The 27,428-nt window shown below is 54.8% G+C and overlaps 1 protein-coding gene across 7 annotated transcripts in view; it reads right to left on the bottom strand.

Moving 5' to 3' along the window:
- SLC45A4 (solute carrier family 45 member 4) overlaps positions 1–27,428 on the bottom strand; it is a 72,669-nt gene that overhangs the window by 28,255 nt on the left and 16,986 nt on the right. For 3 of the 7 annotated variants that reach the window (XM_057735405.1, XM_057735407.1, XM_057735406.1), the window contains exon 2: positions 5,868–6,503. In XM_057735405.1, the coding sequence (XP_057591388.1) occupies positions 5,868–6,111 (244 nt within the window). In that variant the 5' untranslated portion in view covers positions 6,112–6,503. Of the gene's footprint in view, positions 1–5,867; positions 6,504–7,145; positions 7,315–11,057; positions 11,077–27,428 lie in introns of those variants that run through there. The other 4 variants (XM_057735408.1, XM_057735410.1, XM_057735409.1 and 1 more) reach the window with 4 other exon arrangements.

Here is a 27,428-nt window from a genome sequence, read left to right on the forward strand (position 1 = left end):
AAAAACTCAAGATCTGGGACTTCCCTGCCGGTCCAGTGGTTAAGACTCTGCGTTTCCACTGCAGGGGGACAAGTTCGATCCCTGGTCTGGAAACAAAGAACTAAGATCCCACACGCTGTGCGGTGTGGCCAAAAACCAAAAAAATCAAGACCCGGCATCCAAGAAGTAGAGCAGCACACGGCACTGTGTCAGGAGCAGGGGACAGACACTGGTGTGGCAGAAGAACCTTCTCGTGAGCGTGACGTTACCTGGTTTGTCACCTGCTAAGCTCCCTGGGTGGCGGGTGCCCCAGGTAACGGGATGCTTGGCTCAGTTTAGGTTGTCTGACCGGTCGTCAGCGGGGCTGCTCCTGCCCTGGCACCCGGGACTGCTGGGAAGAGGAATGATTCGGCCTCCGAGGGCATCTGCGAAGCCCAGGCAGGCGACCGAGGCCGGTTCCCCGGGACCCACCGCCACGGCCTGAGTTTACAGTTACCTCGAACCTAAATCCGGATCCCAGGTGTCATCCTCAATGTACCTTAACACATGGCCCCCAGTGAGAGTGCCGCCCGGGTCCCAGGCCAGGCGATGGGGACCTGGGAAGAGACACTGGGATTCCAAGCGGCCGCCGTGAGGCGGGCTCCTGAAGCACCCGCGCCCGCCCAGCACGGCCACCGACCTTGGGAAGGAGCTGTGTAGACTGCAACGACACGCTCCATTATGAGAAGAATTATTCCAACCAAATACAAAATACAGATTTTTAAAAAGCCACTACCCTTCAGTATGCCACACAATTACCATGTCCATCCCAGAAGACTTGAGATGGGCGGCCACGGGCTGGGACGCCCGCCACTGGGGAGAACGTCCCAGAAGCAGGTGAAGGGAACCTGCGGGTGGGTGAGGCGACCTGTGGAGCCCCTCTGATGGGGCCGGCACCCAAAGCTGTCCGGATCTCCGTGGTCTCAGAACCAAGGCCACAGGGGGCTTCGTTTACTCCCGATTAGGAGGATTCAGAATTCTGTGTCTCCAGTGCAGCGGAGCCAGCAGGGAAGCGACGAGCTCCCCATCTCTGTGTTCGCTGGGGACAACAGAACTAGCATGGGAACCAGGTCATGATTCCTGGAGGCTCTGCACACTCAGTGCCTCCTCCCAGCACCACCTCGCAGCCACCCTGCCCCCCAACCACACCCATCCTCCTGCTAGGCAGCTGTGGGGTGGAGGGCACCCCGTCTTCAGCCTGTGACTCCCCAGGTCCCCAATGCAGCAGACCTGAAATGCCAGGCAGATGGAGCGAGGGGCCAGGCAGAGGGCTGGGGTTTAAGCGGAAATCACCAACATCCACCAGCCCTGCTCAGTGCACAGCCCACCCACCACAGCAAACAGAGAAATGGGCTCTGTTCCCGGACGGCCATAGGACCACAAACCAGTGACACCTACAGCTTCCGCCTCCAGGATGCTGAAGCTGAAACATGGGCCAGACACTTGAAGACGTAAACACGCCCAACATCCCCCCGTGGGCCTGTCCTCCCAACCTCTGCTTCCTCACGTTGTCACCAGTGCTGGCTGCCACCAGACTAAGAACTAGCCAGTGGGACGGTGACCAGTGCCATCTCCATAGTATCCACGTGTGTCCTCGTCTGAGTGGTCACGTATCCCTAACGGAGGCTGACCACACGCATTCAGAGAGCAAACACACGCGAGTGCAACGAGAGGCATGTGGCTCCGTGTGGGCTGGGCGCGGACCCATTCCCTGGGGGACCCCACAGGCCTCCTGTGTCCTACGTGCCAGCAGGTCCAGGGGCCTCACGTGCCCAGATGGGGGCAGGCTGTCCAGGAAACCAGGTGTCCGGGCTTTGACGCGGGCACGTGGACACGGCAGGCGTCTAAGGTGTGTCACTCATTCTTTCCTTCCATAAACACACACGGAGCCTCCCCTGGGCACAGGGCACTCGGTGAGCCCATCTAAACCTGCCCTGAAGTGGGGGTGGGGCGGGAGCGGGGACCTGCAGGAACAGTGCCGGGAAGACGGCCCTGCAGACGCTCTGCAGAGCCTCCCGGGTGTGAAGGACACGCGCACGCTGACCACAGGAGCCTGGCCCGGGGAAGGGCTGTGTGTCATCACATGTAACCGGCCACTCACCACAGAAGCGAAGAGCAAGACAGGATCACCGGCGGACAGAACTGGACGCCCAAGGGTGGACATATCTGATAAAGAACTTTTAATAAAGACCTCTCGCAACTCATTAATGAGCCAAACATCCTGACTGACAAATCAGCAAAATATGTGAACACACACGTCACATGGGGCGGGGAGGGGTGGGAGACAACATGGGACCTCCCTGGTGGTCCAGTGGTAAAGAATCTGCCTTCCAATGCAGGGCATGCAGGTTCGATCCCTGGTCGGGGAACTAAGATCCCATATGCCCAGGGGCAACTAAGTCCGCACAACGCAGCTACTGAGCCTGTGCAACACAACTAGAGAGCCTGAGTGCCGCAAACTACAGAGCCCACGCGCCCTGGAGCCTGCGCGCCACAACTAGAGAAGCCCGCATGCTGCAAAGAAAGATCCCGCATGCCACAACTAAGACCCGATGCATCCAAAAAAAAGAAGATAATCGAATGCCCGATAGGCACATGAAAAGATGCTGAGTGTCTTCATTCCTTAGGGAAATGCAAATGCTGCCAAGGATGTGGAGGCTGGACGGGGTGCTCTTCTCTTATAAAGTAAACCTGCACTTACCGTATGACTGGACACCCCACTCCTAGGTCTCTACTCATGAGAAATGAAACACATGTCCACACAAAGACTTGCAGGTGATGCTCAGAGCAGCTTTATTTAAAACAGCCCCCAAATGGAAACAATCCGAATCTCCATAGCTGACGAATGAGTGGAGGAAGGGGGTGTGTCCACTCTGGACCACTGGTCAGTCAGCAGGACGGTGACTCAAGCACAAAAGCACTGCAGAAACCAGGCTACGTACTGGGAGATTCTGTCCATACTGATTTCAGAAAGAGCAAAACTACGACAGAGGCAGGTGGGTGGTGGCTAGGGGTCAGGGTGGACTGACGGGAGGGGCCCCTAGGGAGCCTCCTGGGGTGAGGAAGGTATCCTTGGTCTTACTGTGGTGGTGGTTACAACTACAGACATCTATCACGGGGATCAAACTGTCCATGCTGAGTGGGAGAATATTCTTTCAGCTTCAGTAGTTATTAATATACAAAATCCAATTAATAAAAAACACACCTCTGGATATAAGACAACTTTAAGAGGCTCTGACTCAAATCAGGAGTCTGATCGCTATGTTGCCTCTGAGAGTGTAATTAAAGTGAAAGCCTGAGAAACATGTCGGGCCTGTTGTTGTCTGGTCACAATCCAAGCCCACCTAAGTACAGCTCTCATTCAGCATCAGGCCTTTAACCTATGGAAACGGCCTCCATCCACAGCCCTGTTCTCCCCACAAACACGACCTGTGCAGTGCTTAGGGTCAGTGACAAGGGTCACCTTCATCCCCTTCGGGTCAGTTTGCCACAGCCACCTGCTACGACAATTCTCCTGCTTTCCACGTATTGTATAGCCTCCGTGTTACACAGTAAACGTATGTAATGTGTATGTAATCCCCTGGATTACCTAAAACAGACACAGGTCTCGTGTAATATGTGAAATACTCAAAACCAAGTAATGAAATTAAGTTGTACGAAAATTGAGACTCACAGGCTGTAAAGTGTGAAAATTCCAAGGAGCTGTGTTAGTTCCAGGGTTTTGAGCCACAACACACATAGGGATACCTAAGGAAATGTGGAAACAACTGCTCCCACATCTCTACTTATTGTGCCAACTTATTCCTCAGTAACCAGAGGTTCTGAATTCTGTATCTGTCACCATAACCGCAAGAGACGCTCTAGGAGGTAAATAATGGTGCCCTACACGGACCACCCGCTTTTGTAACGACCTCAACCCACAAACCCACATCCCTGCACATCAAAGCGACAACATAAATGCTTGGTAAGATGAAGTACCAATGGACTTCCTAGGTGGCGCAGTGGGTAAGAATCCGCCTGCCAATGCAGGGGACACGGGTTCGATCCCTGCTCCGGGAGGATACCACATGCCACGGAGCAGCTGAGCCCGTGCGCCACAACTGTTGGGCCTATGCTCTAGAGCCCGTGAGCCACAACTATTGAGCCCATGCGCCACAACTGCTGGAGCCCACGCTCTGCAACAGGAGAGGCCACTGCAATGAGAATCCCGCGCACCGCAACGAAGAGTGGCCCCCGCTCTCCGCAACTGGAGAGGGCGTGTGTGCAGCAACGAAGACCCAACACAGCCAATAAAATAAACAAATAAATAAATTTATTAAAAAAACAAAACAAAAAGATTAAGCACCAGTGGACGCGGCCCACCCTTTGTGGGGTCTGGCCACAAAGGTGGTCTCCAAGCCTCTTCCCACACGGCTGCCCCAGAGCCGCCCACCCTGGGAAGCCTTCCCAGCCGGCCCGGGACAGGGCTCCTCACCCTCTGGGGGCTGGCATGTCACCCCAGCTCTTCTCACAGCCAAGTGGCTCTCACCGGCCCAGTCGCTCCCTAGCCTCCAGCACCAGGACTAAGCTGCATGGGGACAGACACGGTTTCCCGTCCACCCCCAGGGGCCTGGCCCATGTGGGCAGCTAGGAAAGTGTGCAGGAAAAATGAGAGGTGACCACACACAGATGAAAGAACACAGTGACCTGCGTGGGGCACGCTCTACCACCCCAACTCTTAACTCACTGGGGCGCGGGCCCTCTGAGGCCTTGGGCAGCCTTCTCAAGCCTCAGATTTGTAAAGACGAAAAAATAAAACACCTGGGATGCCAAAGGGAAAGCATGTTGAAACACAGCAACCCAAACACCAAGGGTGACGAGCCTGCTCCTTTATGAACGTGCCCGACAAGGTGTGGGGCCGGTACGGCACCTGCCGCACGTCTGCCTGCGGCGCCCTGGCCCAGCACCCGGCCAGCCGCTCAAAATGGAAGGAGCTGCAGCTTCTCTAGCTGCCCGGCACCGCTGGGCCTTAGCTTGTGCTCTCTGAACAAGAAACATTTCATCGTGTTCAAAGAAACATTCCTGTAACAGGCAAAATAAATAGATTTTTAAAAATATTTTACCATGCACATGTGGAATTCTAGAATAAAACATGCTTTTAAATAGTTTGGCCCCTTACCCAGTTGGAAAATTACAGATTTTAAAACATTCTTAGACAACGGGGAAAATTAAATACTCTGACCACATTTTTAGGGCCTAAGGCACCCCGGTGGTAACTGGGAAGGGATGCCAGCGTTTTCACACACCAGGCTTGGTAATGCTAACCTGAGTGCATCTGAGAACCTGAGTATTTCTGGAAACACCCATCATTCAGCCCCCTAAAGACCACAAGAAACTCAGATCTAAGCTCACAATAACAACATGAGGACAGCACAGAAAAGAGCGTTCCTTGGCGTCTTCTACAGCCAGGCCTTGTTCTGAGCACACGCGGGCCGCCTACCCCAGGCGGGCTGGTCTGCGACTGACCTCACTTTACTGAGAAGGAGCGAGGGGCAGGGGGGTTCATGGGCCGCGCCTGAGGGGCTGGGGCACGGCGAGATGCACCTCGGGGGAGGGGCAGGTCAGAGCTTGCAGATGCCACGTGCGCCCAGACGCCCAGCCACGACCGGGCCAGAACCCCTGACTTCACGGACACATCCGAGGACCACCCCCAACCTGTAACACAGGGGTAAGCCCATCAGGAGGCGGAAGGGAGAGGAGTCCAGGCACGCCTGTGCCCAGGCTGCGAGGATACCGGCGGCCCACGAGCGGCGCTCCACGTGCCAACACGCTGGCTGCTGGGACGCGGCGGCGGCGCGGGCGGCACTTACCGATCTGTAACAGGATTGGCGTGACCAGCGCTGTCTCCATGGCGTAACAGAACTCCCTGCCGAACATCACGGCCCCGTGCATCACCCACAGGCGCACGGGGATGCGGTCTACGGACCCCTCGCTGGCGGTCTCGTCGCGCGTCTCCGCCTCCGCGCTCCCCGGCTTCTGCAGGTGCGGCAGGGGCACCGCTAACTCCTGAACTTGCATAGATTCTGAGTCGGCATTCTGCGGAGCCATTTTCATTACCACCAAAAAAATATATATATTTACTCTGCCTATATAAATAATTCTATCATATATCTTTAAGGATAAATTAAGACGTCTTCTCTTTCTGCTTCAGTGGTGTTCCTCCGGCGAGCGATACTTATATTCCTCTTTGTACAAACAGGTATCTCGGAACGTCTCACCATCGGATGAGACACGCAGCAAAACAGGACGATTTTTGGTTGGATTAAACATATGGCTTGCTGGTTTACTGTGAATTAGAGTTAAAAATCCATAAATGCCATTCAGTTAATACCAGTTTCATCATCATTACTGAAGCGGTGCTGAAGCGGCTTTCCTTGCTACAGAGAGGTGGGCAGGTGACACACAGAGGTAGGCTGCCGGCGCTCCCCATCGAGCGACTGGTCGATCTGCAAGAGAGGAAACGCCCCTCCGGTCAGACAGGGCCTCGTGGCCGCCCATCCCACCCACCCCGCAATCTGCACCGGCCCGTGGGGCTGGTCCTCCGCCACCAGGGGCCCAGGGGTCTCTGTTCTCTGGTGCTCACCCCCAGGTCATCGGTGCAAAAAAACAAAACCAATTTCTAGACAAACATGTTCTCGCGTGGCATCAACCGTGGGGGAGGAGGACGGAGCGTCAGGGAAGCCAGATGAGAGAAAAGGAGACAGAAAGAGAGCTCCGCGTCGCTGCTCCTCAGCCAGTGACAGTCCGCTGGCTCCGGGGACTGGGTTCCGGGACCCCGCACAGAGAGCGGGCGCGGGGCTGGGAAGGGGGCAGAGGGGAGGCCCAGAGTCCAACCCGCGGCGCTGGATTCCTGCTGTGAGCTGTCCACAGCTGCGGCCCCTGGCCTGTTTGTCATGAAGCCTCTTGCTAATCAAATGAAAGTCAGAGCACCTCTCATGTAGATGCGTGCCAAATACTGCACGCCACCTCAAGGGGCTCGAAGACGCCCGCCCGCACAGGGCATGCCAGGGGGCCCTGCAACCCGTCCCCCAGGGCTACGTTTCCACCACCCTGGTACCCTTGACCCTGGGTTGTGATGCCGCCTCTACCTGGATGAACACAGCCCAGTCACGTGCCGGCTGCCGGGAACCGAGCCGGAAACGTCCCCTTAGAAAAGCTGCAGGAAAGCGACCACCTCCCCGGCGCAAGGCGAGACCAAGGATGCAGTCACACCCTTGCTCTTCTGGACGTGGCCCATCGACACCGGGCTTCAATCAGAAGTGTGTTAAAACAGGTGACCTTGAAATCACACAAAATGCCATTTTATATTAAGGTAGGTCGATGGTTGATATCTTGCCAAAAATTTTCGACAACTTTTAAATAAAAATATTTCTGGTTAATATTCACTCCACCGAGATGATCTTAACTAGCTCCTTTCTCCTTTTCTCCCCAGGAAGGACCGGAAATCGAGGGGTAGCCTTCGCTTAGTCCCCTCTTCGGGGAGCCCTGGAGGTCATGGTTGGCCCCGGGCCTGGCTCTTCCACCAAGCTGGGGGCTTTCTCACGCTCTCTTTCCTTCAACCAAAATTTCCCAGGGAATCACAGGCCCAAGTGATCCTACACGTCTGCTTCTCACGCCCCCAGCTTCACTACAATTCCACAGCGCAGCCTTTACCTGAGACTTCTAGCAAGTTTATAAACGTCCTCTACCCTACAGTCCATATCTGGATTAAAACCAATGTTTCCAAACTGTCACCCTCCTACAATCTTTTTAAAAGCATGTTATCGTGAAACTTTCTCACATATACAATGTAAAGAAAATAGCATTAAAACAAAACACCCAACGTGAACACCTGCCAACACCCTGCCGCTCAGTCCACCCCTGCCCTTTGAATGATTCCCGTCCCGAGACAGAATCTCAGGACACTTCGAGTCAACCTGTCGCTCTGACACCAAAACAGGGTCAATAACTAAATAGTTTTCCATCAGATAAGATGGGTCATTTTTATGTGAAGAAAGAGTATCCAGACGTGTTTTTAAAGCCTGAATTGATCAGCCAGGCTTCTGGCAGGAACGACGGTAACTCGTTTTCTCAGAGATCCCAAGAACTTCATTAATTATAATCACCAAATCCTTCAGTTCTGTCCCATCGCCCCCTGTCCCATTGTCTGTCAGGCCCGAAATAAAGCAACAGCTCAAAACGAGGCAATAAAGCTCTGCGATACATGCACTCAAATTATTTTAAGGCCATGGGTCTCACCCAGGGCCAACCTGCACCCTCGGGGACACGGGGCGATGCCTGGAGATGTTTCCGGTCGTCAAGACTGGGGGGAGGCCAGGGCTGGGCTCTGCACCCTGCGGTGCCCGGGACGCCCCCGCCGCAGACAATGATCGTTCCCCAAGGTTATGAGGAAACAGGAAAAGGGGTTCTCTTAAAAATGCTGAAACGACCACCCTCCGAATCAACGGGCCCACAAGATGCAAACGCTACTTCGCTTCCCCTCTGTTTTCCTAAACTAGCCCCTGCTCAACGCAGAACAGGAGTCGCAGGTAAACTCAAGCCACTGGCTCCCTGAGGAGGGGCGGCATCTAGGGTCAGGTCTGTGAGAGGGAAGGAGTGCCAGCTGTCCCCGTCCAGTCAATCACCTGGGCCACGGGTAGCGGCATTTCCTGGTATTTATCTTCTAAGAGCAGGTGGGTAAGAGCCACAGAGGGGCTGCAAAGGAAGCCCTTCCGGCCGCCTGGCCTTCGTCACGTTCACGCTCCGGGCCCCAACCCCAGGCCTACGGCTGCACCTGCTGCAGGGCCCGCGGAATCGGCTGAAGACGTCTGCGCAAGAAGTCTTGATGTTACCGGGAAAGCTGGGGAGGCAGACGCTGAACCCCTGGAAAGAAGGGGCCCTGTGTCCTCAGGAAAGCTGCATGCTGACAGACCACGAGGTCAGTGCAAGCGTGTCCTCTCTACAGTGCAAAGCAGGTCACCACACCCGGGTCCCTCCTCATGTCTGGGGTTCCCACCACTTTTCTAAGAATGGTCCAACAGTGGCCTCTGGAAAGAACGTGAGGGGCGGAGAGGCAGCCCCTGGGTGGACGCCTCCACTCAGGGGACTCCTCCAGGGCAGGGCGGCCAAGCACCGTCCGCCACGGCCCGGGGCCGGCACAGCCGTCGGCAGAGGCTGCTCCACACTCAGCGGCCTGCGGGCCAGTGTGGCGGCCCAGGGACTGTGCACTCCGTCCCGCTCCAGCCCTGGCCACGCGTGTGGTCTTCTCAACAGCGGCGCCTGCCCGGGGCGGGGGCCGCGCTGGGACCTGTCGGGGGGCGCGTCCACCCTCCAGCTGCTGCCCTGACGCTGTCTCCGGGGGCAGAGGGGAGGACTCAGCCGTCAGGGCAGGAGGCCGGCACCCCCGCTGTGTCCCATTTTCCCAACGGCCGTGCGGTTGTCTCAACGGGACTTATTTCCAAGCCCACTCCCGGCACTTGGAGATTTCTCCTTTACCATCTCACACTGGCTCCGTCTGCACCGGGTCTACGTCTCGGTTTCCTGTTCTCTCTGCCCAGGGAGCCCGCCTGCCCCGCCCAGCAACGCGCCCTGCAAGGACGGAGCCGCCAGCAGGCCCGGAACTCTGGGGACACTTCCCTCTGGCAGCTTCTCTTCCCAGGGCCCTCCTACTCACGCCTGCTCGTTTACTGCAAGAACTTTATGCGCATCTTATGATCTTTAAGAGCTTGACTAGCTCTGTGGGAAAAATGTTGGTATTTTCACTGAGATTCCGCTGATTTTGTACATCGGCCGAGGGAGGACTGCCCTCCTCGGGCCGAGTCTCCACGTGTCTGAGGCCCTCCCAGTGCCTTCCAGGAGAATTTCAAAATATTCCTTTTACAATTCTGCACACTTCTTGTTAAATGTCTTCCTAATTATTTTATCTTTTTTGTGGCCACTGTAGATGGGATTTTCTCTTCTATTTTCCAACTGGTTGGTTTGCATACATGAAGGGTAGCAGTGCTTGTCTGTTTCCTCAGGTATAATTTACACGCAGTGAAAAGGTACCATTCAATCAGTTTTGACTAATTTCTCTCTGTCGAGACAGAGAACATTTCCAGCACTCTGGCAAGTCGACGTGGGTCCCTACCCATCCAAATGAAGGCTATAGTGATTTTTACACTTTAATTTGATAACCTAGTTCTTTGTCTTTGTGAGAACGGGGGAAAAAGGAGATGATGACCAAATTAACAGCAAACCTAACCATTACCATGATGTGCGGCTTAATGGAGGACTGAACTTGGGGGCCCTCCCATCTGAATCAAGCACAGCACCCGCACGGGGCACGGAACAGGGACCCAGGCGGCATACGTGCGCCTCTCCTGGGCTCTGAAATTCTTCCGTCTGTTACTCTATTTCGAGGGCCCCTTCCCATCAGGGCTCTGCTCTGCAAGGAAAGGGAAGGAGAGCAGCTTCAGAAGAAAAGGAAAGTGTGAGCAGGGCGGGGACGCCTGCACTCGGGGTGTCGCCACACTTCGGGGAACGATCGGACACCACACAACCAGATTCACTGCTCGTGACATGGCAGCGTGACGTCATCTTCCAGCACGCAAACCGTTTTCTTTAAGAAAGCATCTTAAATGGCGGCTGGGCTGTTCCCCATAATATCTAGAGCCGTGGAAATGCTTTCTTCTGGAGCACCTCACGGCAAACACCCACGCCAGAGCGCGACAGCAGGCCGCTCCCTCCCGAGGGCGCAGGCAGCCGTGCCCTCCGAAGGGCCTCCTCGGGTTGCTGACAAGTGTGACGGTTAAGCTGTGACCCACCCCGGTATCTGCTCTTCACAAATCCAGACACACGCTGAAGACGGGGGTCCCTGTGGAGGCTGCTGCAGGCCTGCGGGGCGCGCACGGACAACAACCTGCTTACGGTCTGCAGATGCACCAGGACAAGTGAAACTGCCATTGTTCCAATCAACAACTTCCTCTATTGTCCTGTTTCTAATTTAAGGGTAACTGATGCCAAAACACGTGACTTCCTACCGTCTGCTGTGTGGAAAAGCTGGCTGTAAACGTCAAGTCATCAGAAAGTTAACTGCAGGGTAGTTTCTGACAGCAAGCCCTGCTTCGGTTACAGTGAAGAATCCACAGAACAGTCGCAAGATTCGCTGTGAACACAGAGAGCACCGTGAGGACGGTCAGCGACCCACACGAGCTGGAAAGCGGCTGGAGAGGGCTTTGCTCCTTTCAGGGCCCCCGCACGGACGCGCAGAGCTCCGGGGGCTGGGAGACGGGCGGTGCGTGCCACGTGGTGCCTGGCCGTTCTGTGCACCCACCATGTAAGATGGGTGTCTCTACCCTCAAAAAGCCCACTACAACTGCGAACATTTTCCTAAGACGTCGTCAGCGCTTCGCCTCCAAGGGCCCCGTCGGGCTCCCCTAGCGCAGTCCTCGCCACTCCCATTGGCGCCGCGCTCCCCCTCCAGACCACCAAGGCGCAGACCACTCACCCAGGCAGCACGGAAGCTGGGGAAACCGGACACGCCGCGCCGCACCACAAAGAAGACTGGCCTTTGGACCAAGAGTTAAAAAGGTATAAAATCGAGTCAAGCGAGGTCAAACTATCCTTCGTAAGAATGAAAAAACGTTCTGGTAAATTTGTTTATAAAGTTATTTCCTTCAAAGCATTTAAGAAATCCCATTGATTTCCAGCATAAAAATCAATGTTGTGTCAAGAGAATGAGAAGACAAGCCACAGACTGGAGAAAACACTTGTAAAAGACACACCTGGGGACGTCCCTGGCGGTCCAGTGGCTAAGACTCCACGCTCCCAATGCAGGGGGCCTGGGTTCGATCCCTGGTCAGGGAACTAGATCCCGCATGCTGCAACGAAGATCCCACGTGCCACCACTAAAGAGGCAGCACAGACAGGTAAATATTAAAAAAAAAAAAAAAAAAAAGACACACCTGATAAAGGACTGTTATGCAAAACATACCAAAAAAACTCAACAATTAAAACGAACTCAATTAAAAAGATGGGCCAAAGACCTGAACAGACACCTCACCAAAGAGACAGAGATGGCAAATAAGCACATGAAAAGATGGTCACGTTACTGTCATCAGGGAAATGCAAATTAAAAACGAGATACCACTCCCACCTAGTCAAGCAGCCAAAATCCGGAACACTGACAACACCAGACACAGGCAAGGACGTGGCACGGCACGAAGGCTCGCTCACTGCTGGTGGGGATGCAGGAGGGTGCAGCCACTCTGGAAGACAGTTTGGTAGCTTCTTATAGAACTAACCAGACCCTCAGCATGCAATCCAGCAATTGTGCTCGATGGTATTTGCCCAAAGGAGCTGAAAGCTTAGGTCCACACAAAAACCTGCGCAAGGATGTTTACAGCAACTTTACTCATAGTGGCCAAAACTTGGAAACAACCAAGACGTCCTTCAGTGGGGGAATCAATGAACAATCTGTGGGGCATGAATGAGCCACCACCCGTCACGGAGAACAGATGCGCCGTCGAGCTGTGAGAGGCCAGGCAGGAGCCTTACGTGCACGACTGAGTGAGAGAAGCTGTCGGAGAAGCTCACATACCGTAAGACTCCAACTACGTGACGTCCTGGAAAAGGCAAAACGATGGCGACAGGCAGAGGCTCGGTGGTCGCCACCCCAGTGTGTGGGGAGGGTGGGAGGAGTGAGTAACGGCGCACAGGTTTCGGAGCAGTGACACTACCGCTACCTGATGGTACCCAAGAACGCACACCACCAAGAGTGACCGGAATGTAAACCCTGGTCCCTCGAGGGTCAGGACGTGCCGGTGCAGGCTCCCCCGTCTACCACACGCACCAGGCGGGCACGCGATGGGGGAGGCTGTGCGTGTCTGAGGGTGGGGCTCTACAGGAGAACTCTGTGCTTTGTGTTCTATTCTGCTGTGGACCTAGACCTGCTCTAAAAAATAAAGTTGATTTTTTAAAAATGTTGTGTCCTTACATTAAAAATACAGAAGACACAATCGAAAACATCTGACAAGAAAGGCATCAAGAGGTGGCCACCCTGGATGCCACGACACGTGGGGACCCTTTCTCACCTGAAATTATTCAGTCGTGAACTGACCTGCCTCAGCTATTATGTGTGTCACTTGCAGAAACCCAGGTTGGTTTCCTGTGATCCCTCACTCAATGTGCCTCTAGTCTAGGATATTCAGGCTAAAGAACTGTAAAATTAACAGATTTAAATTAGATGTGACTCTGTGGTATCCCCAAAACACCTAGCTCAACATCTGTGTGGATTTGTGTGCACGCTGGTCTGAAGGTCTGTGTCCCCCTCAAATTCACACATTGAAATCCTAAGCCCCAAGGTGATGGATTAGGAGGCGGGGAGCTCCAGGAGGTGATTAGGTTATGAGGGTGGGGCCCTATGATTGAGAGCTGTGCTCTTATGAGACCCCGGAGGCAACTATGAACCAGAAAGCAGGCCCTCTAAGACACACGTTCCCCCGTCCGTGGTTTTCTGTTATGGTAGCTGAATGGACTGAGACACGGAATCTGCCTGAATCAGGAAGGCCAAGGGAGCTTGTTTACAAACGTAGACTCCTGGGCTCCATCCGGGTCCAGGGAAACAGAACTCTGGGGCAGGGCCAAGGGACCTGCAGGCCGACCTGCTCCACGTGTGAGCCACTGGCTACAGGCACATGGCCGGCAGGCCCCCTTCACTCTCCAGGGTCCGGCTGCACAGCACGCTGCCCCTCTCTCCAGACAGAAATGACCAACAGCTGATCTGTGACTTAACTCCTCACACGCCAGCCTTGGAGCGTCCTGCGGCACAAGACCTAGTCAAGGACACACCTCAGGCCTGACGCCCCTTTTGATCAGTTTGCTATGAAGTTGGTGTGGGGGGGCAGGGGGAATATACGACTCTGTGTGTGTTCGCATGTGCGTGCGTGCATGCGTGTCTGTCCAATATTCTGAGTATTAAGAGACTGAATCAAAGGGAATCTGGAGAGGGGCCCCAGGGAGCGAGGGGATGAAAACATTGCTACACTGTAACAAGTCGGTCTAATTACAGTCTTTCTCAATGGACGAGTATCCCGGCAACGAGCAGCCGCAGCCCGGGCACCCGGGCATCCCAGCGTGCTGCTCCCGGACGTCTCTTCTGTTGACCACACAGCCTGGCCCTGCACCCTGGTCCTTGCCCAGGCAGTGCCCGGGTCTCCTCAATCAGCTCTTGGCCCACCCCACACCACTGCGAGCTCTCAGGGGGGATGCAGGACAGTCCCGGTCGTCAAGGCCCTGGCAGTGTGGCATCCTTGGAGGTGGCCCAGGCCCTCGCTTTTCCTTCAGGTGCCATCAGACCAGACCTGGGGGGGGGGGCACCCAGCACCAGCATCCCCCCCTTTCTCCCACCCTGGCACCCCGGGAAAGGGGGGAGGTGCTCCCTGCAGGAGGCAATTGGGCCTGGGCCCCCCCATCCACTCACTGACAACAGGGGCCAACGTAGGAGGGGCTTGGGTCACACTGGGGGCACAGGCACCCAGACGGCTTTACAATAACACATGAGCAAACACGGAAGGCAGAGGACCATTTGGGGAAAAAAAAAAACACCCAGTTTTTAGAAATCCCTCCCTTTAAGACAGAAGAGCAGGACAGTTACAGAGCTCAAGGAAAATCCATTTCTCTTCTGAGTAGGAAGCAGTAACCAGCGTGTCGAAGTCTATGAATAGAAGAGATCATATTTTAAATGCCTTTAACCTGACACACTGCACTTTAAGTCAAATTTCAAAATGCACACTCTACTTAAGAACTACTTTTTAAGTCACCATGCCCTCCTGATAAGTCACAGCAGCTCGCAATGCCATGCCTCCACGGAATTCTTCAAGAACCAGTCTTTAATGAGACAGGACGCAAGTCCAGCGGCGCTCAGGTGTCACCCGGGCTCTCAGAGCAGGAAACACGGCACGCTCAGGGTTTACATGCGGCACACCCCAAACCATCACCGTCCTGCCTGTCGGGGGTCCCAGGGCCCCGTGTACAGCCAGCACATCTAAGCAGACTTGTGGCCGAGCAGCTGGGAGGCCTGTGTTGAGCCTGCCTCCTCAGCGGTAACTTGCAGGCACCAAAAGGCCTTCCACTGGCCCTGGGCTTCGGTCCCCAGGACGACAGGAGGACCACCTCTGGTTCCCCCACCTCGGCCAACATCTGTGACCCTGAGGGCGGGCAGAGAGCAGGATGGGAACGCAGGGGCTCAGCTAGACCTAAAGGACAAGTGAGGTCACCTCCAAACCAGAGGGGAAGAGCCATGGCCATGGTGCTATCTGCGGAGGGTCCGGCAGGCACACCCGAGCCCGTCTGTGTGCACCAGCACGCTGGGTGAACCTGGGCCAGCTGTGCGCCCACAGCAGGGAAGCGCAGCGGTGGCAGAGCCCTCCTGGAAGGGCACCAAGGGCTCCTGAGGACAACGACCCTCCAGTTGTGAAGCCACGGGGCAAGTGCAGGACACTGGTGGAAAGGATGCCGGCAGCTTGAACCCCCCCACCCCCAGCACACCCAGCTTCCAGCAGCTACTTTTTCATCTGCAAAGGGAACATCAGAATTGCCAACAGAGCCATGAGCTCCCACCAAGAATTCCTAGGACCTCCAGGTACAGGGCACGGCTGCAGGTTCCTCATGGTCGCAGACCTGCCCAGACATCTGAGGACCACACTGTCTCTTAGGAAGGGGACAGACAGCAGGACGAGGGGGTGAGTAGGGGGAGCGCGTGGCAAGCACCAGGGAGCCCCTTTCCTGACCCCAGTCCTGGGGGAGTGAGGAAGGCTCAGCTCCCCTCCACCAGACAACCGCGGGGCAGCCCCAGTCAGCTCTGAGCCAGGTGTGCCGGAGCCCCCTGCCCGCCCTGCACAGAGACCACCACCCACAGGGCTCCGTGCTGCCCCTGCCCTCGTGCCCTGGGGCAGCTGCTGCTCCGGACCATCTAAAAGCACAACGTCAGGTTAAAACAAGCAGAAAGGCACGTGGAAGCAAAGCTGGCTAACTCTAATGACAGCTTGTGTGACAGCAAACGTGTTTCTTCCTGGGTCCTATCAGAGCACATACTATTCTACTTCCTAAAACTGAGAGGGCACAGCACTTGCACGGACATCCAGCACGCCCCCAAACAGGCCCTATCTTCACCTTCTACTACAGCACACTGTTACCAACACACAAAGGAAAACAAGGCCTAGCACCCAACACTCAGAAAGCTCAGCTAGGAGGAAACGGCACTGAAACAAGGGCAAACTGCTTTGTCCCCAAAGAATACATTCTCTGCAGCATTTACCTTCTGGGAACAATACAGAAAGACCTGCTCACCTAACTTTTCACCTCTGACCTTGACATGGTTTTCCTTCATTTGCACAATCAGGTGAGCAGGAGGTTTTTTTCTTTTCTAATTAAAAAGCTGAGAGAGGTTTTTTTCTTCCCCTTCTTCTAAATGTTTCTAGCATCGATTTGCTAGTTTAAGCCACTCGGGTCAGAATGAAGCTTTGGCTACCATGGAAACAGCAGCAAGCTTTTAACCGGCGAGTCCTGGCGCCCCGGCTAGCCCAGGAAAACTGAGCTCCGGGACCTGAGATGCCAAGTGGGCAGCCACTGCCAACAGCTCCAGGAGAGACTCGTATTTCTCCGAACTTCTCATTACTTCACCTAAGGCGCAGGGCCAGGTACCAATAAACACAGGCTCTGTCATCCATGATATGGAAAAGATAGGCAAGCCGCCCAAGGAGACTCATAACCAAATGGTATTTTAAAATAATGAAAATAAAGATTCCTCACATGACATACATATAATCAAGAAGAGGGAATTCCCTGGCGGTCCAGTGGTTAAGAATTCAGCGCTTTCCCTGCCATGGGCCTGGGTTCAATCCCTCCTTCGGGAACTAAGATCCCGCAAGGCTTGAGGCGTGGCCAAAAAAACCCAAAAAGAACAGACCTCAAAGACAGGGGTATAATTAAGGGTTACCACTAAATACTGCCAAGATGTAATGAAACCTGATGGTACTTATATGTGATACCAAATCAAAGCAGTTTCCAGATTCTCTGTGTACCCTAAGGCAAAAACGGAGGCAGTGCTACAAAAGGAAAAACTGGAAACAACTTAACTGTCTAACAATATGGAATTATTTGAATTATGGTCCATGTGTCAGGTAAACACAAAATGGCAATGTTTTTAAAGAGAGGAAGTATGAAATATATTTGAGGAATGTTAAAATCAAAACTAGTCTTTTTAAAAGGTTAAATTCATTCTTACTAAGACCATAAAAACAAACAGCGACAACAAAACCCAGCACTCTGCAGTCACCGTCCCCACCCCTCGCACACCTGAACTCTGCTCAAGGTCAGGGCTCCTCCAAGGAGGGATGAGTCACGTCTGCACCACTCACAGGACAGCCCGGCACTGTGAGCTCCCAGGGACGTGGTCTAAAGCCACACTCCTTTCTCACGGTCACCTACAGTCGGTTTTACCAGGACAGCACGGTCCCAGAGCAGCTCGGCCTCAGGCCCACTGCAGGCAGGGGCCAGGGGAGGGCCCGGCTCAGGGAACCAGCTGGAGCGCAACAGGACAACTCCTGCACGGGGGAGAGGGGGCAGGATCGGACTGTGGGCTCACGGAATCTGTCCCCCGCCTAGACAGATGCGAGTAACCCTTTAACCTGGAGGCCCCGAGGTGCTGCGATGAAGAAACCCCGTGCGGTACCCGAATCCTCCCGCTGTCTGGAACAGTCAGCTCTTCAGCAGCAGCAGAAGTGCTCCGAGTGAGCAGTGTCACCTGGGCCACGAGTCCCACCGGTCCCGGCTCCATCAACACTGATTTCTCAACAGCTGCAGTCCTTTCTGTGTGTATCGGAAGCCTTAAAATGTAAACACCCTTTGATGGTGCAGCTCTGCTCTCTGGAACTCTTTGGACAGCAAAGCCCTGTACAGTGACGCTGAGGACACCGCTGAGAAGCCTGCCAGCGTCCAAAAAAGACCTGGTCACACAAAGTAAGGCAGATCCTGACACAGCCCGCACTGTGGGATGACCTGTTGCCACGGAAACGTGCCTAATATTAGGTACAAAAAACAGATAATAAATCAAGTGCACATGATGGTCCCATTAAGCTTTTTTTTTAAAGCTATGGATGCAGAGAAAAAGGTATCCTGCGTGCTGCGTTATAACATCAGCTTGGCCAGAAGTCCGTGTGGTTCATGAACGTGTTGTTCAATAAAGTTCTGGGTAAAAATGAAAAAATGTCTTATTTTTACCGGATGAAGTTTTTGGCCAGCCCAATATACATTCTTATTGCTTCTATGGGACCCCAAATTATTTTTTAATTAAAAAAAATAAATTTCTTTTAGAAATAGATTTTTCTGGTTGCCCCATCCAAATATCACATAGGATGTTGATAAGTGGAATGATATTAAGGCGTTTCCTACAACCAAGATCAATCTCAGGCGACTGAGGTCCTGCCAACAGAGGCTTGCAACGCCAAGCAGCCCGAGAGGGCTGGATGCGGCGATGAGGGGTGGGGGTGGCAGGTCTGAGAAGCCACCTGTGGACTCACCGAGCTGCTGGCAGGTCCACTGAAAGCTGGTACAGACTCAAAACTAATCACCAAGAACCGTCACTGAAGCTTTCCCCAATCTGATATCAGCAATAAAGTGATTCGAGATTGCTCTATAGCCTCCCAGGAACACCGCAGATTCCTCCCAGACGTTCTGCGGCACGGAGACTATTTCTCCTGCCTGTGTGCCTGGCAAGGCCCCTCACTCCGGGGCTACTCCAGCTTCCAATCACAATCACAGGGCTTTTCATCCGACTGCACCTGTGGCCCCTCCTGGAGCTCAGGTTTCGCACTGCTTAATTTAGCCTCCTCCCCACTGGACTGACATCAGACACCGGCCCCTAACTGCACCACTGCCTACTTTGTTCATTATGGATTCTCCCACAATGCACTGCATTCAGGGGTACTCACAGTCAGCCTCGACTACCAGGCATAATGCCCATCAAGAAGTCAGGGTCAGGGCTCCCCTGGTGGCGCAGTGGTTAAGAATCTGCCTGCCAATGCAGGGGCACTGGTTTGAGCCCTGGTCCAGGAAGATCCCACATGCTGCTGAGCAACTAAGCCACTACGCCACAACTACTGAGCCTGTGCTCTAGAGCCTGAGACCACAACTATGAAGCCCACATGCCACAACTACTGAAGCCCACACGCCTAGAGCCCGTGCTCTGCAATGAGAAGCCACCACAGTGAGAAACCCTCTCACCGCAACAGGGTAGCCCCAGCTCACCGCAACTAGAGAAAGCGCATTTGCAGCAACAAAGACCCAATGCAGCCAAAAATGAACAAACAAACAAAAGGATAAAAAGAATCTGAAAAAAAATGTCAGGGCCAACTCTTTTCTTTCCAGGCCAAGAGTGACAAGACAGAAAAGCCCTGCACCAAGGTCTGAAACACATCCACTTGGGAGTCTCCTCCAGCGGTGCACAGCATCTTCCCCGGCCTGCAGCCCAGAGGGCACCGGACTCCCCAGGCCAAAGGCCTCCCTTGAGTCTCTCAGCTGCAAACACCAACAAGCACCTTTCTTTCCCATTCATTCACCTGCGGGCGCTGACATCCCCGGGACTATGCGCTACCCTCCAGGGCTGGATTACCGTCTGTGAGCTAGCAGAATGCTGCCTCCAGCCAGCGCTGAGAACACAGCCAAAAACACAGCCCTGGGAAACAGGGTCTGAGCCCTTTTCAGAGGCCAAGCATTCCCAGGCACCTGCCATCCAGGTGAGCGCTGGCGGAAAGGCTAGACAGCTCCAAGCACACGTAACACGAGGGTCAGAAGTACATGTGCTGCTTTCTGCAAAATGATACTCGACCCTGCACAGTGTGGATCCACATATGGGCTGTCAGTCTTTCCTTTCACCACTTGAGGAGACCAGTGGCTCCCTCAGGCTCCCAGCTGGGTGCCTGGAGCTGGAGTCAAATGGTGACTGGGATGTAGACACGATCAGGAAGCCACAGGTGAGACCATAAACACAAACAATGACCACCAGTATTCCCACTAAGCTGGACAAACGTTCACGAGAGCAAAACACAAGAGTATTTAAAACCTGGAGAAATAATTAAAAACAAGCTTCCCTGGGCACAATGGAATCCTCTAATACATAAATATACTATATTTAGCTTATGTAAACTCAATAGGACAGTATGACCTGAACGTGTATTACAGACAAGATGAGGGGAATTAAAATAGGTTAGGGACCTCCCTGGTGGCGCAGTGGTTAAGAATCCACCTGCCAATGCAGGGGACACGGGTTTGATCCCCGGTCCAGGAAGCAATTAAACCCATGCGCCACAGCTACTGAGACTGTGCTCTGGAGCCCACACGTCGCAACTACTGAAGCCCGTGAGCCTAGAGCCTGTGCTCTGCAACAAGAGAAGCTGCTGCAATGAGAAGCCCACGCACCGCAACGAAGAGTGGCCCCTGCTCGCCGCAACTAAAGAAAGCCCTTGCACAGCAAAGAAGACCCAACATGGCCAATAAACAATAAATAAGTAAAATATTTGTTGAAATAATAATAAAATAAAATAGGTTAGATTTTTAACCTCTACTGAAAACAAAAGGTTAAAAAGAAAAAAAAAGAAAACGAAAAGTAATTCTCTTAAAAGTCACTTCTTTAAACACCGCACCTTCCAACCATTCATCAGTTACACTGCGCCCCGTACACCCCACTGCACCTTCCTCAGGTGAGCCCAGGACAGGGTCCTGATACCAGACAGAGTGCTTACAACCTCTCAGAAACAGGCGTTAAATTTATGAGCACACAGCACTAACTACAGGACCTTACTGGTTACTGTGACTTTCCAGATTTATTAAAAATAAACATAAGGCATGTGTTTCCTCATTGTAAATAAGCGTGTCTTGCTAACCAAATGTTTTTCTGTATATGTGTTCTACCAATTAACTATTTTTGCAGTTTTAATCCTGTTTTCTCTCTTCTAATTTATTTTGTGTAAAAGAGGAAAAATTAAAAAGCTGGAATCCCTCCAAAAAAATAAATGTAAGGGGTACAGAGCTTCCACTGGGGGAGAACAAGTTCAGGAGACGTGTAGTGGCTGAGAGACACCCAGAAAATGACCTGGAGGGTTATGTTAGCCAGTAATCAGATTTTCCCCTGTGGAAACTCAGGGCATCGAGACTCCCCTGGTGGCACAGCAGATAGGACTCTGCGCCCCCAGTGCAGGAGGCCCAGGTTTGATCCCTGGTCAGGGAACTAGATCCCACATGCATGCTGCAACTAAGTAGCCCATGTGACGCAACTAAGGAGCCCTCAGGCCACAATTACGACTTGGCACAACCAAAACAAAAAACAAAAAAAAAAACTCAGTGCATCCCCCAAACAATTCAGCCAACCATCAATCTTCTAAACATGGATTCTGAACCCACAGGGACACTGAGGCGTGGACAGGGATGAAGCCCTGTGTGACTGTGGGGACAGAGCAGGAAGACCCAGGACACATGCTGCCTCCTGGTCCCGCTCAGGCCACAGGCAGCTCAGCGTGCAGCTCAGGGGGTGAGTCGGGAGGGAGGGACAGAGACAGACAGACGGAGCCACAGGGAGACAAAGGAGGAACAGCAAGTCAGCAGTCAGAGTGAGTCAGCTGACCCAGGAGGAAGTGCTCAGTCCTGAGTGAGGTCTCCACAGGGCACCACCGGCGCCCATGCTGGGGCAGGGGCAGGGCCACTGGGGCCCATCTGAGCCACCTCACATGTCCTGGCCTCCAGCCCCCAGGGCAGCCCACCTAGACCCCCCAGCCCCACACCCTCACCAGGCTCCCAGTCCCTAGGAACTAAGTTTTAAACTCACTTCCGGGACCTCCTTCTCCAGTTTTTGCCACCACCCCGCCCGCCCCCACCAGCCACGCTGGTGTCCCTGTACACACACTGCAGGACCCACTTCCAACGCATCTCCGCCGGCCCCGCCTGCACCCAACACTCATTCCCGGACCACGTGGCTGGAGGCAGGAGATGAACACAGGGGTGCCTGGTGCTTAGGCCCCCTGGCACCGTCCCAGCACCAGGAGGCATCCCCACCTCCAATCCACCCACTCCAGAGCGGGGCTGCCAGGTAGGGGAACAGGCTCTGGGGGAGACCCAGGAAACGCTCCTTTTACTGAAAAGTAACATCCTCAGGAAAGCTCTTTATTTAAGCTCACTGTCACTGTGTTTTCCTTTAGACCTGAGACCTCCTGACCACCTACTGCACATTCTTGTTACTTATATCATTTTTTCTTTCCTGCACGTTGTTAAGTCTCTGAAGACTGCATGGCCAGGCCCGTTTTCCCTCTGGAAGGAGGCACCGCCACTTTTAAAGGGACAACTCACAAAAAGTGAGGCTCTGAGTACAAAAGTCCGCATTCCTGAAAAGCCTGCCAATCATAAAATGAGTCACACCTGAAAGCATTACAAACCCAGCTCTGTGAGCCAGGCCTCCCCTCTCCCAGCAAAGACCAGTAACAAACAAAAAAACACAAGAATAAAGACCTCTTTACAAGAACAGCCAACACGATTCCATCTGTTAACAGAAACTAACTGTCGCATTAAAGGTTGCAAGTTCAAACACAATCTGGCTATTGTAAGCAGTGCCTCAGTTTATCAATGTAACAATGACTCTCTTTCAAAGATTGATAAAGCTCTCTGCAAATAACTCTGCCCTCCAGCATTTTTAAGATACTTCACAGGATAAATATTAGCTTGGGATTTGCCTACATGAGAAGCGAAAGCTGCCAAAGAAGCAGTTTTATAAAGAAAAAAAAGAAGGAACAGCAGCAGCTGGAGGGGCGCAGGCCGCCCTGCCCCGCGCCCCCGGGCCCCCAGGCCCCTGCCCACGCGTGCTGGGCTGCCGGACACAGGAGGGCAGGCCTGCAGCTGCTCATCAGACTGCAGCAGACAGAAAGAGCTGGAAAACGGAGTTAATTAAAAGGAGAGACTTTTAGATGATTGTTGGGATGAAAGTGAACAAGGAGCGTTACAGCTTAAATTTGATTAAACTTAATTTCTTGACAGACAGGTAAGTCGCCTGGGTAACCAAATGCCGGCAGCCAGGGGAGGGCAGGCCAACATGATGCCCAGCTGGACCCTGGTTGTTGCGTGGGCACCCCCATGGCCAGGCCAGGTGGGCACACAGCACAGCTGTGTGGCCAATTCCCACGACTGGCTCCAGATGTTACTCACCCTGACTTCACCTGGGGGGGGGTTTAAGTTTCATATGGCAGCTTGCAACTCAGCAGGAACTGGATGCAAACTCACAACAGCGGCCGCAGCACAGGGGACGAGGGGACAACAGGGGAGGCGAGAGGCTCCCTGGGAAGGCTCCCCTGCAAGCAGGTGGCTCGGGGAGCGGCTGCGAGCAGGGCTCTTCTGAACCCGGGGCCCTGCAGACCCACACCCCTACATCCTGGCTCCTGAGGCCACGCTCCCACGAGACAGAGCAGGGCAGGCTCGAGAGTCTCAACACACCCCAAGTTAGCTCCAAACTCTCCAGAAACAAGCTGAGCTTCTGAACTCAAAGGTGGGGGATGGTGCGGAGACGTGGACCTGAACCGTGCACGCAGCCTCTGACAACAGCTGTGACTCAGACACTGCCCAGTGCCCGCGCCTGGAGCTGGGGGCCGCATCGACACACGGCTGGGGGACGGGATAGTGCAGACCGGGCAGCATGCAGAATAACAACACGGTAACGCAGCACCGCCCATCACACTCCCCAGTGCGTGGAACCCCTCGCTCGCCTCCATCGCGCAGGACTCGCTGCTCAGGTACTTAGTCCTAACGGACACAAATCACCACGACAACTGAGAAACAGCTCACTGAGAATCCAAGTTACTGAACGTGGTCTAATTTTGGTTTGAATGGCCCAGAAGAATGAGAGTCATCTAATAATGACGACACCATTGGTTTTATGAGGATTTTTACCCAGAGCTGTCACTAAAAAAGATGAATTTTTATTAGAAAAATAACAATTTAGGTTAAGGATTCTATTCCGTTATCAGAACCAAGCGCAGCCCCTCTCTGCAAAGGAAGGCACACAGCAGCCGACCCACAACTCTGCCTCCTGCATGGTACCTGCCCCACCACTCCCACACGATCTGCAAGGTGCGGTCAGTTCAGTAAACAGAAGAGCAGGGCAGGAACTCGACATCTAGGTGAGGCCTTCCCTCTGAGCCTCCCACCTCCACTTTTAGGCGCCAAGAAGGGAGGGACCCTGGCCGAGACCACGAGGTAGCCTGTGTCCGTGCTGCCCGCCCGCCAGGAGCCAGAGGTCTTAGCCGTGGCTTCCCGCAAGAGCAGGAGGGTTCACTCCCTCACCCGCAACCCGCCCTGCCCCTTCACGGGGACACCCACGTGTGGACGGCACAACCCTGCGGGCAGGCCTTTGGCGGGGGGGTCAGTGCATGCTGTCCAGAGCCCCACCGCAGACTGAGGGTGCACAGGGCTGGGAGGGCAAGAGCTCAGAACTGACCCAGGCCAGTCATGGGGCTTCAAGGAGCCTGGAGCACACGTGAGGATGGACACGAAACGCCTCTGGAAGCAGGACAAGAATCCACAATCGTCGGACTCCGGGGCAGAGACAGTGGCGGCTTGCTCGGAAGAGCTCAGACACGGCGCTGCCCTGCCCCCAACCTCAGAGGAGAAACAGGGCCGGAGGCCAGGGTGCCCGACGACAGTGACAGAGACACAGCGCAGGGGTGACCTGATGCCGGCCCCCCATACTGGGGCTCCCTGTAAGTTCTGAAACCTGGCCGCCTGTCCTGAACGGGCCTGGAGGGCTCTGTGAGCTCACAACCGCCTGACCTGTGTGCTCACCTGTCTTGACGACAAGAGTGCAGGTGTGCTACACACCAGACAGCCTGTGACCACCGACACAGTTCCCTTTAGCCTCGGCCCCTCCTCCCTCCCTAGGCTGCCCCGCCCCCACTGCAGCCCTGCCCCCACTGGCGGGTCACTCTCTCCCTCCACGGACCGGCCCCGTTGCTCCCTTGTCCCCAGCACGAGGTGAGGGGCACTTGGGACCCCGCCCCTCACATCTTCCCTCTGCTGTTCCTCTGCTCTGGCCTTCCTCACCCTCCAGAGCAGCGAACTTCAATCCTCATGGCCCGAGGCCCAGGCTGCACGCAACAGACACGGAGGCGGCTATGCCCTTGAGCCTGAACAGGCAGCCACAGGTCTGGGGCCTGCGCTAGTTTCCCTTCCTCCTAAGGCTCCAGGGTTACTGCTCGTCTGGGCGCCAGGAAGTGGCACAAGCTGGATGAGGCCGGAATGAGAGGTGGCAGAACAGGGTCTGCACAAGCTCACAAGGTCTCCGCCCAGCCCAGCAGGGGAGCCAGGCGGCCGGCAGGCGTTTCTGGCCAGGCTGCAGTGCGGGGGCTCCTCGATACACCACCCAACCAGCCCAGCTCTGTTATCTTACAGTCTGCTGTACCCGAACCCCACCCCCTCACCGAACGACCCTCCGTGACCTGAGCTGTGTGCAGAGCCTAGGAGCCCCCACGGCCCCCGAAGAGCCTCTGTGCTAAGACAAGCTGGGGGCACTTGGTGCTTCTCCCTGCGGGGAGCCAGCAGCGGCCCGCCCTGAGCAGGCTGGTGTCTCAGGTCACAGGAGCTGCCCCCCCCCGCCCCGTTCGCCCCATTCTGGCGTCACGTCCAGTGCCCTGGGAAACACAGGAGAGGCAGGCAGCACGGAACACAAACGAGGAAGCCTAGAAGGTCTCAGCTTCGCCAGAAATCCCAGGTCGACACCCACTCCCAACAAGCCTACCCTTTTAGGGTGATCTGGGGGCCGAGGGACAAAGGGCAGCAAAGAGGCTTCAGTCCCCTCGGGACGCAGCTGTGGGGACTCTCCCACGGAGACCGCTCCGACGCTTAAAGGCACAGAAGAGGGGGCATGGCAGACCCGGACTCGCACCCCAGGACAGACCCGCTCCAGGGCAGCTCCAACCCCAAGAGCAGCACGAGGTCAGGGTGCAGGCGGATGGCAGAAAGGCGACGGTGCCTGGCGGTCCAGCACCACACGTGTGCCTGGCACACGCGTGTCTACACAAGGCAGAGCCTCCGCGGTACAAATCACACACGTGCTGCTTGGACCCCGTGCCAGTTACCAAGGTTGAGAAAGTCAGCCGCGGGACGTCTCCATGTGGTCTTCGCAGCACGGCCTTGCCTTAAGAAGGGCCGGGGTCACACACGGCCGTCCCCGGCTTTCGGCTGCAGCTGTGAGTACTTGCTCTACCCTGACATTCAGTGATGACAGTGATCTTCTGCAGCTCAATCGTGAAAATGCTGAGGTTTGTGATCTACGAAGATCCCGGGAAAGCGCGTGGTCACGGGGGAGCTGGCGGCACGGAGCACGGGCCCCGACGAGGCCGGCTGGCCTCAGCCACAAGAGGGGCAGATGCCGGCCTGCGAGGCGGCCGGAGGGGCCTGGCTCCCGGGCGCCGGCCGGCTCACGGCACACCCCGTCATCCCGGGAGAGAAAGTTGGCTGGGGCTGGTGAGGACGTCTGGTGTCTATAAAAACGTTCCTCCCAGGGGAGCCTCTGGAAACAGAGACTCCGAGATGCTTTCATTCTTTTCCTTATTTGCCACTCTGAAAAATAAGCCGTTCTTCCTATTCTGAAATGGAATACAGGTCAAAACCTTTTACAGTGAATAGTGACCCAAAGAAAAAGGTCACCAGATCCAAAATATTTCTCGTTTGGCCAGTGGCCCGAAGCAACTCTATTCTGTTTATCTGGTTTCTCTCCTGGGGCATAAAAACCTAATCCAATACCAAAGTGGCCCATGTTCGCCCAAGTCCTGTAAAGAGGCTGAGAGGCAGGAAGCGTCTCGCTCCCTCTGGCGGGTCTTCCTGGACGCTGCCCCCTCCCCAGCCCAGGGACTCCTCTCATCCCCATGGGGCCTTACAAGGGAGAAAGTGCCCATTTAACTGTGTCCGTCCCGGGTGTCCACCTCACGCACCGGCCCCCAGCAAGGCCGACTCTGGAGGACGGACGACCGGAAAGGCCTGAGCAGAAGCGGGGTGAACGTGGGGCTCAGGGTCAGCCTGGCCCCACAGCAGGCCTCCTCCCCTCCCCGGGCCAGCTCCCTCCACGGCCCGTCTCACCACCGCTGGCAAGGGAGTCCCTGCCTTCCCCGAGTCCTCGGCCTGACGGCGTCTGCAACAGCAGCTGCTGGGACCGCACCCGATGCCCAACATCTCAACGGGCCTTCCTGGGTCGCGGCCCCACTTATCACTCCGAGCTCAGAGCCACAGCCGGTCCCTGCCTGGGCTGCAATACAGGCAAATACCCACCTCCGTTCACCCTCCACCAAAGCACTGCTGAATGCCCTATCCAGGGTGACAGACCC

Source organism: Hippopotamus amphibius, chromosome 5, assembly GCF_030028045.1.
Source record: "Hippopotamus amphibius kiboko isolate mHipAmp2 chromosome 5, mHipAmp2.hap2, whole genome shotgun sequence".
Classification (NCBI taxonomy): Eukaryota; Metazoa; Chordata; class Mammalia; order Artiodactyla; family Hippopotamidae; genus Hippopotamus; species Hippopotamus amphibius.